Source organism: Aptenodytes forsteri, unplaced genomic scaffold (assembly GCF_000699145.1).
Source record: "Aptenodytes forsteri isolate BGI_AS27 unplaced genomic scaffold, ASM69914v1 Scaffold224, whole genome shotgun sequence".
NCBI lineage: Eukaryota > Metazoa > Chordata > Aves > Sphenisciformes > Spheniscidae > Aptenodytes > Aptenodytes forsteri.
The window spans coordinates 2,136,684-2,155,121 of record NW_008794879.1 but is presented as its reverse complement, the minus strand read 5'-3'; the positions used below and the strand labels follow the sequence as shown (position 1 = coordinate 2,155,121).

General features: G+C 41.8%; 1 protein-coding gene across 1 annotated transcript in view; it reads left to right on the top strand.

The window, feature by feature from the left end:
- Positions 1-18,438, top strand: part of NRG1 (neuregulin 1) — a 314,057-nt gene that overhangs the window by 147,582 nt on the left and 148,037 nt on the right. Inside the window, exon 2 of the mRNA XM_019470843.1 lies at positions 14,667-14,844. Within this exon, the coding sequence (XP_019326388.1) occupies positions 14,690-14,844 (155 nt within the window). The 5' untranslated portion in view covers positions 14,667-14,689. The remainder of the gene's footprint in view (positions 1-14,666; positions 14,845-18,438) is intronic.

The following is an 18,438-nucleotide window of genomic DNA, read 5'->3' as shown; positions in this document are numbered from 1 at the left end:
CAATGCCTGAGGTGACTGAGTGTAAAATAACCAAAGCTCTGTAAATTCACATCCCATCCCATGAGCTAGCGTCCTCACATGGAAAGCTCAAAGTGTAGAAGTGTCACTTGTCTGAGATCTTTTTTGAATGCTAGACTTGTCTGCTTTGCTGATTAAGTTTTTTTTTTAATGTTTTTCATCTATTTCAATGTGATGACCAATTTTTCAAAGTGAAGTTGCTGCATAAGAGTTAAAACAGAAAAAAACTGAATTTTTCTCTCCCAACCTATGCCTAAAACTGAGGTGCCTCTCCTTTTTTAAGGATATGATGACCATACTCAAATGTGACTCATAAAGTCACCTTTAGTACTTCTTTGTTTAGTGAGCCTGTTGATTGTGAATTCAAAATGTTTTAATAAAATTTCTGCTTCTCTCCTCTCCCATGTGTCTAGCAGATTCAGCTAATGCAAGTCCTGTCAAAATTCTCTTTTTCTTTATTTTAATCTCTATCCATCTGCAGAATAATCAGACAGATAATAAATACATCAGGTAATGCATTATTTTCCAGCATAAAAAAAAAATCTAAGAACTTACAGGGTGGTTATGTGTATGCTCAGTTATACAATTGTCTAAATAAATGGAGGGCAGAGATAGCATATCCTCAGAGCTTGGAAAACTGAGTTATCAAATTAAGAATAAGGGATATGTTTAATAACAAATAAGTGTCATAATAGCAACCAGTGAGAATCTTTCTCTTTTTTTTCTTTTTGGGGAAAGAATGGGGTACAGAAATAAAAAAGATGATTAAAACCTGCTGTTTAGGTCAGTGCTTCCTCTGATTATTTAAATTATGTTTAAGATTGGGGAAGCAAGCCGTGGGGATTAACGGCTGTCAAACCTCTCACTACTATCAAAACAATTCCATCTCATGAGCTCTGAGAAATACTGAGAAATCAAAAACTTCACAATTTTTATCTACTCAGAAAGATTGGGACGAAGATACTGCGAGAAAGAGGGCACCTGGCCCTGGAGCTTTTTGCCTTTCTTGGCATGGAAACCTGGACTTTCATAATTAGACGCTGTATTTGGTGTGTGTTCAGCCAACCCTGGATAGGTCTGTGAAGGCTGCAGATGGAGGTGCCACGCACTGCCAGCAGAGATGATCACTTTGTTGTTGTTTTGCTGGATTTTGACCCTCCTCTATGCACTCTCAACTCATGTCAGGGCTATTAATCAGAATGGCTTTTGGGCCCTTTCACACCTCCCTGAACACACAGTGTCCGCTCACTTCCTCTCCCTCCATCACAAATAGCTTGATTGTTCTGGAGGCTCCAGGAAAATGCTATTTTAATACTGTTTTTCCTTAATCCTTGGTCTGTTCACGTACCACTGGAAATTCATGAAGCTCATGAGATAAAACACTCTGCAAAAAGAAGATCACACCTGGAAATAATGACTTCCAAAGTCCAAAGCGTGTCTTAAATTCTTTCCAGAAGCAATGATTAAAAGGGGAAAATACAGTAGACATTCAGTATAATGATACTGTTGGGTTTTATTGTTATGTTTTTCAGCCATGTTGGGTTTTATGACATCTCTCAGTAGACAGACAGAGATTCAGAATGAGGTAATACTGTGAAAACAGTATGCTTATCATCTGCAGACCACTTTTCTGTCTTGATTGTTTTCATTTCTCTTAGCAATAATGGTGTCCTGCTTGGTTGCTTCTTACATAAAATTCCCTTTGCAGCCAGAAGGGGGACTCAGGATATTAAATTTCAGCAGATGCGGTGAAATCATCCCTTACGTTCTTTCTTCTGAACATCCCTTTCTGATACTGTTGTGGTTCTTTCTTGGCTTCCTCCATCAATCTTTCATGGCTTTCATTTGCATAGCTTTCGTTATTATGTACTTACTAATGTAGGACAAATTTTGCAGAAGGAAGTACTGAAATGCTAGGACGTGCAGCTGGAACCAGGTTCCAGTCCATCAGGAAGAAGCTTTGGTGTATCTTTTCTTTGTCTATTTATCACAGGGGTTTTCAGCCCCTGCATTACCAGGTCTCCCCACAGTTATATCTTCTCCCCAGTGTGTAGGTAGAATCCCAGACTGTAATTAATAAGGGAGTATTTTGGCATTTGTGACACCCAAACACACGGGAGTGTTGTGAGACCCAAGAGAGGGTTCTTGGTCTGCTGGATGGACTTCAGACCATTGCCCAGCTCATGACAAAAGAGAATAAACGGACATTCCTAAGAAGAGATATGCATGTTGCTTCATGATGGCAGCAGTAGTGAAATAATCTGTGAGAGAAAAGCCAGAGGTAAAAAGAAGGTAAAAAAGCTAGATGGTATGGATCATTATTTTCGGTAAACGGCAGACTCGTGTTTTTGCTCATCCCCAAGAAGTGAATCCTGCCTGTCACTGTGCTTCTTGTGAGACAGCCCTGTTCTCTGTACTCGTGCCACCTCGCAGGACTGAGTCCTACAGGAAACCTGATGCACCTGCCAGTTCTGCTGCTGGGGTTGCACAACAGTTTCCATTGTAAATCCCCATTTTCCCAAACCTTTTTATGATCAAGCTTTTATCTTTGATTTATTTGTGTAATACGAGTTTCTTTCTTAACTCTTCTAGAAAATCTGGACAAAAGAGATGACTGGCAACCCCCTAGGGTTCAGCACAGTTGGGGAGAAAGTTATGCATCCTGCCTGTTACATGCTATTTTCAATTAAAATCCAGATTGGAACTTGACATGATACCATCTTTTTAGAATAATGTGGTTTTGTTTGGTTCATGAAAGATGGCTTTTTTTCTGAAGACTGCTAAAAGAAAGAAAAAAGTGACAACACATAAGAATTAATCTGAACACTACGCAGACGCTCTTTAAAGGGAGATTTGGTTCTGGTTTGATACTTCGATCTCATCGTACTGCTTGGGGAAACATCCCTCCTGTGTCTGTCAAGGAGCAGCAGCCTCCTCTAAGAGATTTTGCAGTTATGTACTTCAGGTAGATTCAGAGAGGCACAGTGGCCACATGTGATGAGGCTGGAGCCTTTATTTTAATTCTGGCTCTGCAAGAAATAGATAAGCAATCTGCTGGGCTGCTGCAGCATGACACCAGCACCAGCGTGTGGGAACCTTCTTGCTTTTCCTCACCTGGGCTTTTTTCTGGGGACTTGTCTCAGGGTACTCCCACGTGAGATTTTGACTCTGTTGGCACAGTAACGAGTGTGTAGATTGCTGCCTTCCTTGCAGCTCAGCTGTCCAAACCTGAGCAGAGCTGGTTTGAGGTCTAGTGGGACTGTAGTGGTGGAAACACCTTTGCTGCAGATTGGCTTGCAGTCATTCTATTAATGCTCTTCAGTAATTTCTCAGCGGCAGAAAAGCACATTTTATGCTGGATGCTATGTGTATACAGTCCAGGTGATTCATGATTGAAGTCGGTGTCCTGGCTGGGAATTAAAAGCAAAGGAAGAGTTTCCTGTTGCAGAAATAACAACAAACTGAAACTTTTACTAGAAATTATGTGGAACAGATAGATGTATCACAGGAGATGATACGCAAAAATCTCCAGCTCAGTAATAGCAAAATGAAGCTGTTTTTCACAAGGCTATTATACTTGAGAATGAAACAAAAAGGAGACTAGGAAAGGGATGGGACATTGGTCTGATTAGTCCTTTTGTGCAGAGGTTTATAATCACATTGATGTCTTTCTACCCTGAATGATGAATGCATATTAACATGTATGAGTGTTAACCCACAAAGTCACTGTCATTAAAGTCAGGTTTCTTAACTCAATTCAATTGAAGCAGAGAGAGCATTGCCTCTAGAAAGACCTGTTAGGACTAATTTAATCCAGAAGTTTATTGATTCAACTTAATTTGTTAAGGAATTGATTTTAATGTGAGTTTAATCGTAAATCAGCTTTAAATCAGTTTAAGTTTGTTCACACTGAGGCTTTGCATTGGTTTAAATAAAATTGATTTATGCTTTACTTAGAAATCTTCAACTTGGATATAGATAAGGTCTGTACTTTATTTTTTCCCCTTAGAAAGACTGTAGCATATTTCTCTGTCTTCTGGGGTGAAAGTCTAGCTGTATCGAATCAATGACAAAGCATTTTATTTTCACAGGGCCTGAATTTTACCTTAGTACTGTGCTGGGCCTTCAGTTCTTATCGTATAGCAAATAAAGCCCTGGATACTTGCACACTTGATATAATCAATTTTCAGGCTGTGGTTTTATCCAAAACTGTGACACACTAAAACCATTTGTAAGTTTAAAAGAAGAAGTGGGGGAAGGGAGTTTTACTTGATTTACCATGTCTTTATTCTTTTTACTGGCAGCCTGTTCAGAATTTATGTGGCATTTATTCTCCAACTCCTTTTTAGCTAAACTTTACAATATAGTCTCTGTTCTGTTAATGGAGAGATAGATTGGGGCATAAGATTTGGTAAATTATGCACATTACTTACTACACTTTATATATTTGAGTGGCTCTAGAAGGTCTGCCTGTGGCTTCTACATAAAGAATATCACCTTCCTACAATAAAAGCCATAATTCCTCCCTGACAATAGATACTGGTGGCCACGATCACAAGGGTTAGATACATAGGGTTTTAAATAATTACTAATTGCTTAATGCATGTTATAGTCTTTTTCACATATTCATAGATTTTAAGGCCATTGAGGGATTTTGACAAAAGATTACATAAATGCCTGGCAGGATGGGCTTGATCGTTACAGACCAGGAGCTCCAGGCTGGACTTGAGGGCCTGGAGATCTGTTTCAGAGTTTTCTGTATTTGTGTGATGATCCCACTCCTGTGTGGCCCACTACTTAGCATTCACACAGGTTTCCTGGTATGCAATTCCACCACTTACGGTTGATCTGGAATATATTTTTAAAAAGCCTTGTAATTTTTCCTACATAATTTTTGAACTTTTGCCTACAGTCCAGAAACCATTTCAGAGTTGCATAAAGTGTTCCTGTCCTTCCTCCAGTGACTGCTGGACCATGGCATGTTTCTGCACGCTTTACTGATCATGTGGTTATGGATTTTTTGGAGGTTGACCTTTAAAAGGATGTCTAATCTTGTATAATAATTTAACCATGGGAGATGCTTCTAATTAGATCTTTTTGCGAGCTGTTCCTGATTGCAGGTACTTAGCAATATTTATTCTTAAGAATTTTGTTTAATTTTTCATTTGTCTGAAGATAGCCTGCGCATATTTTCAAGCAGGTGTGACATAAATGTTTCCTTTTCACTGCAGTTTCCTCTTCTGTTTTGCCATAGCTGCACAGTATAAATGTGGGGTTCAGTATATGTTGGAAGTGAGATATACTGAAGAGTATACGATGAGATCCTCTCTGCATACTCTCTGCCCATCCTCTCTGCCCATAATGTTAAGTGTCATGTTTAGATTTTTGCTGAGCTGGGTTTGAGCTGATGATTTGTGTGCAGCGGCCAGGTGTATCCAGATGCTCAGTTCCTGAAATGAGTCAAGTGGCTGTCGGTCTCATTGGCTAAACTGTTTGCACACCTTCTGGTAAAAAAAGGAAGATTTTGCTAACAGACGTTTCCAAATGACTGCCAGCTCAGTCAGCTGAAGGGGCCAGGACTAGTTGTGCTGTGTCCCTGGGGAAAGGCACATCCTTTTCCTGTGGGACTGACACCCTTCTGGCACTGTCAGACCATGTTGATTTTCCCCTTAGCATGTAGGTATGAAAGCAGTCATCTTCCGAATTGACTTAGGAGTGGAGGCACAGCATGCTCCACCAGCAATAGCTCCAACATTTTCTACCTGCTGGAGATTTCAGCGGGCAGGGGGATTGCTCTTTCAGGTGTTATGCAGCTGGGATGGGGCTAGCACATACTCTGCTCCATCTGTGATCAGCACCAGAAGAAAATGACTAAGAGAAACTTTAGAGGCAACTCTGGTTAATTCTGGATGGGGACAGACCCCACTTGGGGGGTCACAGTGGAAGGGCTGTCCTTGCCTTCCACAGGTTTCCTCCATCCAGTTTTTGAGCACACAGATGTTTTTGTAGGCCTACGTCCTTCCACAGCCTGTGCTGAACACCCACATAAATCTCAGAAAGAGAGTATTGCTAGGAGAGCTGACCACAAAGGATTTAAAGGAGAGGAGGCGAAGTAAAGTGGTGAATGAGGAGCCAATACCCATAGTGTTAAGTTTGACTTGTGCATTAGCAAATCAATGTCTTGAAAGTTTCAAAGTTCTTCACACTGCTGTAAATACTTTATGCAGCCTGTAATGCAACAGCAACTTCTTCCTTTTGATGCTCCAATTAATCTTGTTTTCTCCAAATTCATTTCTACATTTCGATTTTGTTTCTGTTCATGTCAAACAAACCAACAGACAGGTTTCAGTTCAGGTTTTCCACCTTCCCGCCCCAAAATTTCAACATGGATGAATGGTTCTTTGTGGGGAGGAACATTAGCGGACAAATGAACCCCATAAACTGCCAATTGTGCCTCGGGTTGCCCAGAAATTTTCTCATCTACTTTGTGAAAAGGGGTGGCCTTTGTGAGAGGAAGATTGTTTGGGACTTTTGGGGAGGCAGTTGTTTTGAGAAATCCTGTTTTGGGTCTTTCTGTGTACTCACTAATTATTCTTTCCAGTGGTTGTATCCCCAAACTCAGATTACTCAGGTATCCTTGGTGGTGGTGGCAGTGACTAGCTTTGTGAACCCATGCAGGATGAGGTGGTTAGCAGTCACCTGTTGAGGTACCCTGCATTCCACAGTCTGGGAATTGCCGCCTTCTGACCACCATTTCCACTGAATTTCACCTGTCATGGCACTCCCTATTCCCTATGTTGTATCATTTGTTAATAAGGCGTTCATGTGGGCAGCAGGTCCTTCTGGTTTTCTTGTTCAACATGGAGAATTGTTTTAATAGTGGGGAAATTTATGTGAATCCTGTGACTACAATGTTGTCTGATGTTAATTAAATTCTGCATCTTACACTAATGTGACAGACTTGCTTCTATACATATATGACTGAGCTCTCACTGGGAGTAGGGACAATTTGGCATGCTTTATTAGGAAGACCTCTGACCAGGCACCTAGAAGTGTGCCGGCAATGTCACTGGATGTGTGTTGTTATTCTTTCTCTTAAGGCTTCCACAGCCTCAAGAGGATGAGGAAGATTTTGAGGACTGTGAAGGCCTGCCATGGATAGATCCGCACTGGGCAATTTATTGGCTGATGCATGGTACACTTTTGTCTGTGAAGGGGAACTATTCTAATCAGAAAATGCTACAAAGCCAAGAAAACAGTGTAAGCCAGAAGAAAAAATGGGCCTCTCTATGATTAGGTTCAAGGGAAAGCAATCACTCATGTGCTTTGTATGTGAGCATCTCAGCTTTGTTGGAACAGTGTGAGGGGAAAGATGGAAAAATGCTGAGAGGGTGGAGAAGCAACTGAGACCAGAGGAGATGGAAACAAGAGTTATAAAATATATGATAGTACATAGGATTTGAAAAGCTTACAAGATTTGACACACAGAAGAAGTCTCTGTGTTTTCTGATGATGGCAAATAAAGGAGTGTGCCAGAGAATACGAAATGTGAGAGGGAGAGCAGGAGATGGCTGCAGCACTTTTGAGCCCTCAGATTGAAAGGCTAAAGCTCTAAGGAAACTATAAAAGAAAGAAGTCAGTTCTACCAAAAAGAGGAAAAAAAGGAGTTACCCAAGAACTGGGTTTTCATCAGTAAGCCAGAGGAATAACCTCTGAAATTATACCAAAGGAGAATATCATTGCATTGCACATCTTTCCTTCCTTGCCTTTTTTTTCTCCATTTGTTTTTATTCTTCCCAACATGATCTTGGGGCACACCAATGTAGCTACACATGTATCACAGCTGAAGCCCAAAATTTAAGTTTTGCATGCCTCTCAGCCCAGTGACCTGGTGAACCTTCCAAGTCTGGCCATAAGGTGTAGTCTGAGACCCAGCCAAGTTAACATTGAAGTCACAGCCTTTGCTTTTAGGTGATTCTCTCGGCTGCACTAGTCTCTGTTTGGTGACTTACTGCGTGCCTTTTTTCAAGCAAAGATAGAGATTAGTGATGAAAATACTTACGCTGGAGAGCAAAGAAGAGAAAGAGACATATGTATGATGCAGCAAGCCGCGCTTACTCCCCTCATCTGACTTCAAGGCACACAAATGGAGACAAACATTTTTAACATGCAGTCCTGAAATTCAGCTCCTAAATCAAAGGTGGCTTCATGTAAAACAAAAAATCACTGGGTACTTGCAAGTCCCCTTGAAGTCCACAGGATTTATGCCTGCATAGCATTTCTGTGCATTGGATTGCTTTAATTTTAGTGCTCAAATAAAGATTCTGGAGTCTACCTTTATGCACTTAGGTATGTAAAATATGGACCTGCAGATTTTTATATCGACTTTATGAGCAGTTGTCCCTGAATTGCTTATTGGATATCAAGTATATTTATTTTACGCTGTCCCCACATTTTCAGTCTGTATGATCAGGTTTTTGTATTGACAGTGTCTAACAGGATCATCAAAGTTTATCAGGGATGCAGCCAGTTGGAGTCAGCTGAAGCATTGTGAACCAGAGGAGAGAGTATTTAATGCAATCAGGCGGTGTGTTTCTGCAGACACGATCATCAGTAAATAAATTAAGTGTTGACCTTTAAATTGTAATCTTTAGGTTAGACGCTTGCTCACACCCAGCTTCTCTTGTGAAACCTACATTTTGCTATCTTTGAACACAGTTCCCTGTCTCTGAGGAGGTCTAAGCTCAGAAACTGATATCTTGAGTGACTGCAGGAGGCTGGACAGCCTGGCATTATCTTGTTACACTGAATAAATGGGCACTCTCAGGCTTTCCCTCGTGGACATGATACTTCTAGACATGCTGGTTTGTCACTGCCATCCTTCTTCTGGCTCCACTGGAGATGCTTTTTACTTGTAGAGTGGAGGGGGGAGTAGTGAGACATTCTCCATTTGCACAGTACTTCTTCCATATGACCATTTTCAGTGTCCTGTTGAAAATCCTGCCTTCCCAAGGTTATGTTGTGAGTTGGCCCATGATACTCTCATTGGAAGGGTTTACTGCGCTTCTGACAAGGAGAACAAAAAGAAGATTAACGCAAGCTCAGAGAGCAGCTTCATGGCTAGGAGTAAATATCCATGAACACTGGCATGACATACCATGTACTTGAAAGCATCACACTCCGAAAAAACAAATACTTTAGGTGGAGATCTATGAGCTGGTTGGGTGCACCATTACTTTGAAAGGACCAAGTGAGACTTCAGCACCGTCATACCTAAACCTATCAGGCTCACTGAGTTTAGACTCAAATGCTCCACAGCATGAGATGAGCAGTTCCTGGTCAGGGTAATCAGAGTTGCAGTTGGATTTGTGATTAGCTTTTGGGGGCGGGGGAGTAGTTACTTTGATTTATAGTGGCATTTGCTGGTTCCTCGCTGGTCCAGTGTTCAAAGAACATGGCTGTAGCGCTATATCCCTTCCTATTGCTCTGTTTCTTGGCTCCTGACCATGTTGCTAGCCGTTCCTGTGGCATTCCCCTTTCTTTTGGCCGTTACAACATACAAAATTTCTGCAAAAATTTCCTTTTAACATCACTAGGAAGAATGAGATTCTGTGGATCTTGGTTTTACATGTAGTGCTCAAGACAAATATCAGGTTTGCATTTTTCCTTTTGCTTTTCTACACAGACATAAGTGTTCAAATCATACCAAGACCCAGAAGCTGAAATGTATCTGACAGTATTTTCAAAAGAGTTCAGAACTGCGAAATTCCCGTTTAAGTAGCTAAATGATTTGTTTGGTTTTCCAATCTCTCAGCTTGTGTTCAGTTACTCTGGTATTTTGGAGAGCTGGTTGTGTGGGATTATCTCCTATCATTACCCGCAGTGTCTTATCGTGTAGGTAATCTGCATAGAGACTCAACATGCTGGAAGGAAATAGCCGAATTTTGAAAAGTGTTCAAAATCCAATGTTGCCTGAGAGAACAATAGGAGGATTAAAACCAACAGAAAACAACAGAACTTTTGGGGGATTTTTTCAGTTGTCTAAGCAGGAGTAGTATCCATTTTAAAGTGTAGCTTATATGGTTTATATCAAAGTCTTTAGAAAATCTAGCCTGCTGATGATGAACCTGAGCTTGATTACAATCTCATATGCAGGGGGAGAAGGCTTTTTGGAAATAATATAATTTTTCTTGCATTACTGCCCTGCCTTGAGCATTATTATTACAAAAAGGCAAGTTTGAGGCCAAGGCAACGTGTGTTACTCTTGTGGCTTCTATTACCACTCACCAAGCTGTTGGTCACAATTTTGCACAGCAAACTGTGCACGTATGCCTACTGGCAAGCATGCCTAATACATTCCTGTGCTCCGACTCTTAAAAGGCTTTGTGCCTTCCTAGGAAAAGAAAAGAAAGGGGAAAAAAACCAACCACTCATGGAATTTCAGCTGAAAGCGTGTAGTTGTGTGATAATATTTTGCAGGTTTCCTGTTTAATTTGTTCAATGTGTTGAGCTTCCATGCAGATTAACTGTACAATCAAACACTGAGGGTGAGGAGATTGCTGTGCTTTGCCAAACTCACCAAAGTCCAGAGAGAAGTTATCTCCAGTCATACATTATCAGTGAGTCTTTTGCAGAGAGAATATGGAAATGCGTGTTCCTTATCTGCAGTGATATTACGCAGGCCAGCAGACATACATTTCTGAAAAAATTGCTAACAAAATGACAGATGTTCAAGCCATCTTAATAAGCAGAGATCTAACACCTTGCATGCTTTTGCCTGTTAAACCCTTCCAACAGTGCAGGACTTTTGCTGACACAAGTGCTCCGCCGCTTTGTGAGGGCTCGTCACAGCGTGACAGCCCTCTCTCGCTGTTATCGCCCCTGTTGCTTTCTTAGAAAGTCTGTCAAACCAGGGGAGATCCGTGGGTCACAGAGAGAGGTCTTGACTGGAGAGTGTGAAAAGCTTGGGGTTAAACATGGGTGCCTTTCTGTATGTCTAATTGACTCTTAAAATATGAGGCACTCCCAGGTTTCAGCACAAGGAATACAGATAAAGTGGATCCCACCGCACCTTTCATTCAAGCAGTGCCGCTTTCAGGGTGCTTCCATGCTTAGTTTCCACTGTTTCTCTTTGGGATTTGTCTGCTTTCTTTGCTACCTGGCCCTTGTCATTCTGTGACGGATGGCACGTGTAAGGGCTCTGCTGCTGCCGTACTGGAGCTGCTTGCAACGGCACTGCCCAAAATGTGACCCGCAGGAAATGCTGTGAGGCTCCCTTCCATCTTCACAATACATTTTGACTGAGTCATCCTGTCTGGGATGGCAGATGGCACCTCAGCCTCCATCCATGTGTGGGAGATGCAGAAACTGTTTTCCTTGCCCTTTCTCCCTCGTTCCTTGCCTGCAGCAGCAAGCCTCACCCGGAGCGGTGGTCAGAAGCCTCTCCGGTGGCAGGAGCGGTGCTGCATGACAGGCGCAGCAAGGAGCGGTGGAAAGGAGCCAAGCTGGCAGGACATGCCGTGGGGACAAAGGGGGAAGGGGTAGAGAGGTGAGGGGAGGGAGGTGTCAGGGGGAGCCATGTCTCATTATCATTATAAGCATTTTTGCCTCCTCTAAAAGCATTTTTGCCCCTCAGACAAGGTCCTGTCTTGCACTGGAGAAATTGGCACAGACTGTGATAAAAGTCAACTACCTCTTGCAACAGTGGAAGCTGTAGCTGATCTCGATCCAAGCACACAATGCTGTAGTTTTATCAGCACAAGCTTTCTCATACGCCTGGCAGGTCTGATTAACTTTTGCGAAACTGCAGCTGAAAGGAAACAAACATAGTGTAAATGAAAAGGAAAAAAAAAAAAAAAAAAGAAGAAACAATCTCTTTTCTGTCATGTCTGTGAACAGCTTTTACTGCTTTCCCTGGAGAGCCTGCATGCTTGGACAGTGAGTTACTGTGAATTAGTGAGGGTCACTGCCATTGATTAAATCCTCTTTTATGTTTCCTGGTAACTCCTGAATTATGGCAAGAGTTGAGCATATTAATTTAACACTTTTTTTTTCATTGACAGTTCTGATGGAGGAAAAAATCTGCAAGTCATTTTGAGCAGATAATACTGAATTAAAATAAAATTCAGGAACAAAATGGCATCTCCCTTTTATTCCCAGTTTCACACTGCTATGTTGACAGGAAAATCAATAATGAGTTGAAGTCTTAAGCACAAAAATTTTGATCCTTGCAGTTGTGGTTATTCTCTTGATTCATGCAAGATATGGACTAGGACTATACGTGAAATGTGGTAAAATAAGGAATATTACCTTTTTATTTCACACCTCTGCAGCTCCTTTTCTTACATAGTGACAAAAGACTATAACCTTAACTCTTTAATGACTGAATGAAACTATAAGCACAAACCTCAGTAGTAAGGCTGTTAATTAATGCTAATTATTTTTGTTGGAAAATTTAAAGATTGGTATTTTTCAAAAATTCTTTCTCTCTTTTGGGTAAATGCCTGAATATTTACATGTGTGCTTATGTAAATGTATGTATATATACAAATACACACACACACAAAAAAGTATATATATTTAAACATATTGGTTTCAGAATGGTGTGTGGGTATTTGTTTTTCAGAAAGCAAAAATTATTTTGGTAGCATTTTGGGAATGCATTGGAATTTCCAAAATTATCCTGGGGGGGTAGAAAATGGAAACCAACATATGAGAAGACGTTTTGGGGGAGATTTCTTTCTGGTCATGTAGTCCTGGGCCTTACCTGATCCGCCCCAGTGCCACCCTGACACATGTGCCAACCCCATGTGTAAAACCCCCATGGATGCCCTCCCCAGAGAAGGTCTCCCTCTCAGATGTTTTGCTGATGTCTAGCCCAAGACTTCCTGCCAGGGACTTGTTTTCCGCACCAGCAGAGACACATAGAAAAAGTTGTCACCTTCCTCTTAATCAGAAGTTTTTTAGTTATTGAAGGCTGCTCTGTCCCTATCTTGTCTTCTGCTGGTGATGCAGCAGGTGCCACCTCATTTGCTCTTTCACTGCAGACTTCATTTTCCCAACCACCATTGTTTATGCTGCTCTGCTCCAGGCTCAGTTTCCAGGAAAATCAGGCTTTCCGTGGGCTTTCCTGGGATCAGGAAGGTTGACTTCTGTGTGGGACAGGCCATGCTGCTGTCTGCAGCACGCAACTGCTTATTGGACATGTGTGTATCCAGTTCTTTATACACACCTCTCATAATTACGGCCGTGATGGTGCTGCTTGTTTTTTGTCCGATTGGAATAATAATTAAGGGCAATTGATGTCAGCAAGTCTCCACAAACACACAAGCAACAGATATCAAAACATAATCAGGCGTGTTCCAGGTTGTTAAAACATACTCTTGTACAGGACCATACTGGAGACCTGTTGGTGACCCGATGAACACTCCTAATTGGCATGTTATGGGTAATCATTTGGCCGTTTGTTTCCTTGGGCAATATTACAGCTGTTCAAGAAACAAAACACACTGCAGCTAGAGACACTGCACAGGAATACTGGCTCCCCGGAGGTACAGACCAACCAACAACGGGGCACAGCTCAGCAGGGAGGGACTCACAAGCTATCACCATCAGCTGACCAGCTGTAACTCCCCATATTAGCCCTCCCCGGTTGTGTGGTAAAGGTGTTATCTTAAGCCTCAGGGGAAATACGGTTAAACTAGGAGTTTTATCTCAATAGTGGAGCATGGTAGAGGCTGGTTTACAGCTAACCCACGGGATCAAATGAAGCGTGGTGTCTCACAAAAGGGACTGCATCTTCTTGTGAAGCCTGTGCTCAAAGATAGGTACTGGTTGTGAAATATTAGAGGTCCTTAACTTAGAAAGCCCTAAATGGTTTGAGATTTACCCACAGAAGAAACTCTATTGCTACAACACAGTAGAAATTGAGATGCATCAGCTGGAGCCCTTCAGTGTGTGGGAGCCATTGACTGAGCATTTTCAATGCAGTGTCCCCTTCTGGGTCCAAAATACCCTTAATTGATATTGATTCTCTTGATGGGCTTCCAAGCCTGTTGTCTCTTGCCTCAGGGAAAGGATATGGCCAAGCTGAGGTTTGAGGTAGGTGTATAATGTGGGTTATAATGTTTGGCTGGAGCAAAAGCCTTTCCCTCAGATTAGGGAAGCTGTCGAGTTTATATTTATGCTTTTAGCTTCCTGTCACATCAGTTGCACCTGGAGCCTTTGGATAGCCACTGACTCATAGCAGTCGAAATAAATAAAGCAGCAAGACACCCTCCCTTTCCCTTTCTGTATTACCTACCAAGGCTGCCTGCTGTCTTGTGTCTAGGTGCACACAATCAATTAAGTGTTGTTAGTGCTTCATACTGTATTCTGAAGCAGCACTTTAGTTCTCGCTAAGGCTGTGTATGGCTTGCAGGTTGTAAAAGCCATGGAGGAGGACTCCAAAGGGCCAAACTAGGCTGTCATTAAATGTGCCCTTATGCACATAACACACAAATGATCCTTATTTTTCAGGTTTTGGTGTAGAAGTGTTGCTAGTCTGGTTGGGGTTTTGCTCTCTGTGGCTTGCCTAGCTCAACTTGAGTTAGCACTGTTTTCCCTTCTGAGGATGGCCTAATCACCAGCACATTCTTTTATTTCTTTAGCGGTGCCTCCCAAATTGAAGGAAATGAAAAACCAAGAGGCTGCTGTGGGTCAGAAGCTAGTGCTAAGGTGTGAAACCACTTCAGAGTACCCTGCGCTCAGATTCAAATGGTTAAAGAATGGAAAGGAAATAACCAAAAAAAACAGACCGGAAAATATCAAGATCCCAAAAAAACAAAAGTAAGTACAGAGATATTTCTCACAAATGGGGGTGGGAGGGATGGGGAGAGCTGTTCACCAGAACACAAGCATTGAGGTTGTTAATTGCAGTATCAGAAAGCTAAAAGCTGTGAGGAAGAAAATTTAAGGAAACAGACACTGACGTTATTTTTCTTGAACGTATGGATGAAGTGGTAGTAGGGTATAAATATTTCATAAATAATTTTCCCTTTTCAATTTCTATTTATTTTCTGATAGCAAAAGGCTATAATTTTAACTAGTAAATGTTGGAGACAGTCCATTTTTAAACTACTGACAAGAACAGAGGTACCTTATGCTTATTGTCTAAAATCCAAGAACATTTAAAATCATCAAAGTGATGTAGATTTGGAAATATTTTTGAGATTTGCTTTGCAAGCAATCTAGTCCTTAAGAAGGGCCGAATGCTGCCTGCATTAGCTTCGAATGTCTTATGCAAGCTTGCAGTAATCCTTTACCAGAGGCGTTCCCGCACATGCAGAACAAGGCACAGATCTAGCAGATGTCAGATGAGTAGCAAAGCCTGCAAATCTCATCCTCCTGGCGGGGAGAAAGTGTCCCCTACATGTGACTGATGACCAGTGCCAAAAGATGGTCTGGTGCCTTGCTTCTGCGGGGAGGGAGAAGCTACACAATGTATTTTCTGTGTGGAGACAGGAGAAGGCTTTTGCTGTTTGGTCTCTATCTTGTTGTTTAGGTTAAAAAGGTTCAATTGTGGCCACTCATCCACCAAAGGAAGCTATGAAAATCTCTTTGAACACAGCTCTTCAACTCTCACTTCTTCACTTAGTAAGCAGGGCTGCTATCTGCTGCACTGAGCCATGCCTTCCTCCTGTACAAGGCGCAGAGGATGGGCTCTGCAAGACATCTTTCCTTCCAGGGTGTCAAGTGCCCCCATACTTTTTCTCAGGTCTCATCTCATTAGACAAAACAGAAGCCAAAATCTAACAGGCACTTGACCTTTCAGAGTTATTCAGGTTGAAAACCAGATATCCTGCCCTCCCTTGCAGTTGCTTGCCCCAGACTGGGGCACCAGGTGAAACAAGGAGAGGGGCAGAGCAGCATCACCGCAGCCCCCATGCCACTGTCGAACAGACAGCAAGAAGGAACCTGTGATGTCTTTTTCCAGCATTTGCAAAATGGAGCTGTTCCAGGTGGCAGATAGCCTGGCAAATTGTCTGGACCTATTTGCAGGGCCATATGTCTCCATCAGAGTTGTATTTTCAGTCTATTCTGTAAAGAAAATGTTCAGGTCAGAGCCCGGCCCTCAGCTTACCCAGCAACACAGTGCTGCCTGTGCGGGGCAAGCAGTATTTTCTCTTACGTTTTGGCTGATGCTGGCTGACCAAACTCACTGGAGCCAGGATTTCACCTTCTGGGGCTGGGCTTTCTCAGTTGAGCATTGAATCAGTAACTACCTTCTGCCAGCTCCCTTCTTTCTTTTTTTTTTCCCCCCACAAAACTTTGACGAGCTGGCAGAAGGGAAACTAGCTAATAGCTATTGATTAGAGCATGCATGTGGAACATGTGAGACTATTTTTCAGGTTGATGTGCCAAAACATATTTAAAATTCCCCAAAAGATACATAATGAAAAAAATGAAAATTGGGCCTTTTTCTGGAAAATGGAAATCTGAGGTCTTATTACCCTACTGTAAGTGGGGAGAGTGCAGGCTTTGACCTGGATTTCACAGTTCTGTGTGCTACCCCAGCCACGAGGGTATCACTCATCATTGGAATTTCTCTCTTCTATTTTCTGTTTTAAAACAGAAATGTCAATGTGAAACAGAGAAGCCCTTCCAGTTAGAGATGTGAAAGCCACTAGATGTAGAGTATAAAAAGTGGAAAGACAGGGGATGTCTGCTGACATCTGAAGTATTTTCTGTTCCTTTCTACTTTGAGATTTTAGTTTGGGGACACATCAGTGCTTTCCCATTTCTTCTTTTGCCGTTTATGTGTGCTTCCAGGACTGAGTAGATGTGAACAGCTTAAGAGGAGGTAGATTTTATTTTGATAAAATGTGGGACAGGCACGTGTTCTAAAGCTAAAGGAAAATGGGGAAAAATGCAGTACAAATGAATGCATAAAAAGACATGCATATTACAGTAAACAAAGCCACATTAAAAAGATCCCATTGCAAATAAAAGGAATATCATTGATCAAGGAGTTTTTTCCCACTTATTTTCTGTGGTTTTTTCATGACAGCACATTGATAAATGTTTGTCATGTTCGTATGCTGCCATATAGTTACAACAAGCATTTTAGTGTGAATTTTTTACTATTACCAAGTGTGGGAAACATCAACTAGGAAGGCTAGAGTAGTTGTTGAGCTGTCTGGGATTAATGTCTGTTTTAAAGGTCAAATGGCTACATAAAAAGTAGACTATGTTTCTGAAGAACCATTAGCATGCAGGGTACCACAGTCTTATTGACCCCTTCAATCCAAACACTTGAGACTAACAATTTCTACATATTTATAAAAACCTCACAAAGTTTGTAAGTAGTGCCCAATGGCTAGAAGTGACTTTTGGTAATGTTGTATTTTGCAGGAAATCACCTTTCTCAGTGTGTGATGGTAGAATAAAACCTGTTCGTTGTTCGGAGAAAAATAAATGTTTCTGAATTCTGGCTATTTAGCTTTAGGTTTTTTAATAAATTGCAAAAATATCTGGCAGAATGATGAAGTGTCTAGCTCAGAAATTGAAAATGAAGACCTTAGCTTGGCACCTGGAGTAGGCATGGAAAAGGTAATACTGCAGCTTGGTGTTTATGGGGTGTGTTTGGCCAGCGTGAACACTACTGGTCCAAAGGATTTGCAGAAGTGGGGCAGATGCTGACTGTGTTTTCCTAGTTTTTTAAGAGTTTAGAAGACTCTGTGGCAATGCAGGCTTCCTCAAAGCTTAGCCTTCTGAAGACTGCCTTGCATGTAAAATGAACTTGTGGGATCACTCCTCTAAGCTCGCTAGGATGATATCAGGGTGGTTGATTCAGAGGGCGCAGAGCGCCGACATGCAATGACATGACAGTACAGCAGGCGAATCACACTAAATGACGGTGCCCCTTCTCTTTACACTGGAAAGTCAAGAGAAACTGTATGAGTTTAAATTTTAATGAAAGGCATTTAAAGCACTCACTTTTTACCTCAAATTTGTCATGGAGTAAGAGCATGCAGTCAGTGAGTTTCTGCTGCTCTTATGATTGCTGATGATTCATGATGCCACGATTGATTGATTTGTGTGTCCAAGTTCTAAGCTATTCCTTTGTGTCAATGGAGATACAGAAAAAAATCAGGCACCAGACAAGGGCTTTTCACCTGCTGGCTAACTTTCCCATGCCTGTCCACTTGTACTGGTAACATTTCATTTTCCGCCTCTGGTTTCAAACCCAGGTGAAGCCTGCACATTTTTGTTTGGGGTAGTGTGCTGTACAGAGTCAGACTCTCTTCATGTAATGAAGAGAGACTCCTTTATCGGGGTTGGGGTTTTTGGGTAGAGGGAAGGTGTTTTGCCACTTCACCTAGCTGATGGCTTTGGATGCAATAGTGCATGAGAAAACTTTGTGTGCAAGTGCCCTGTACC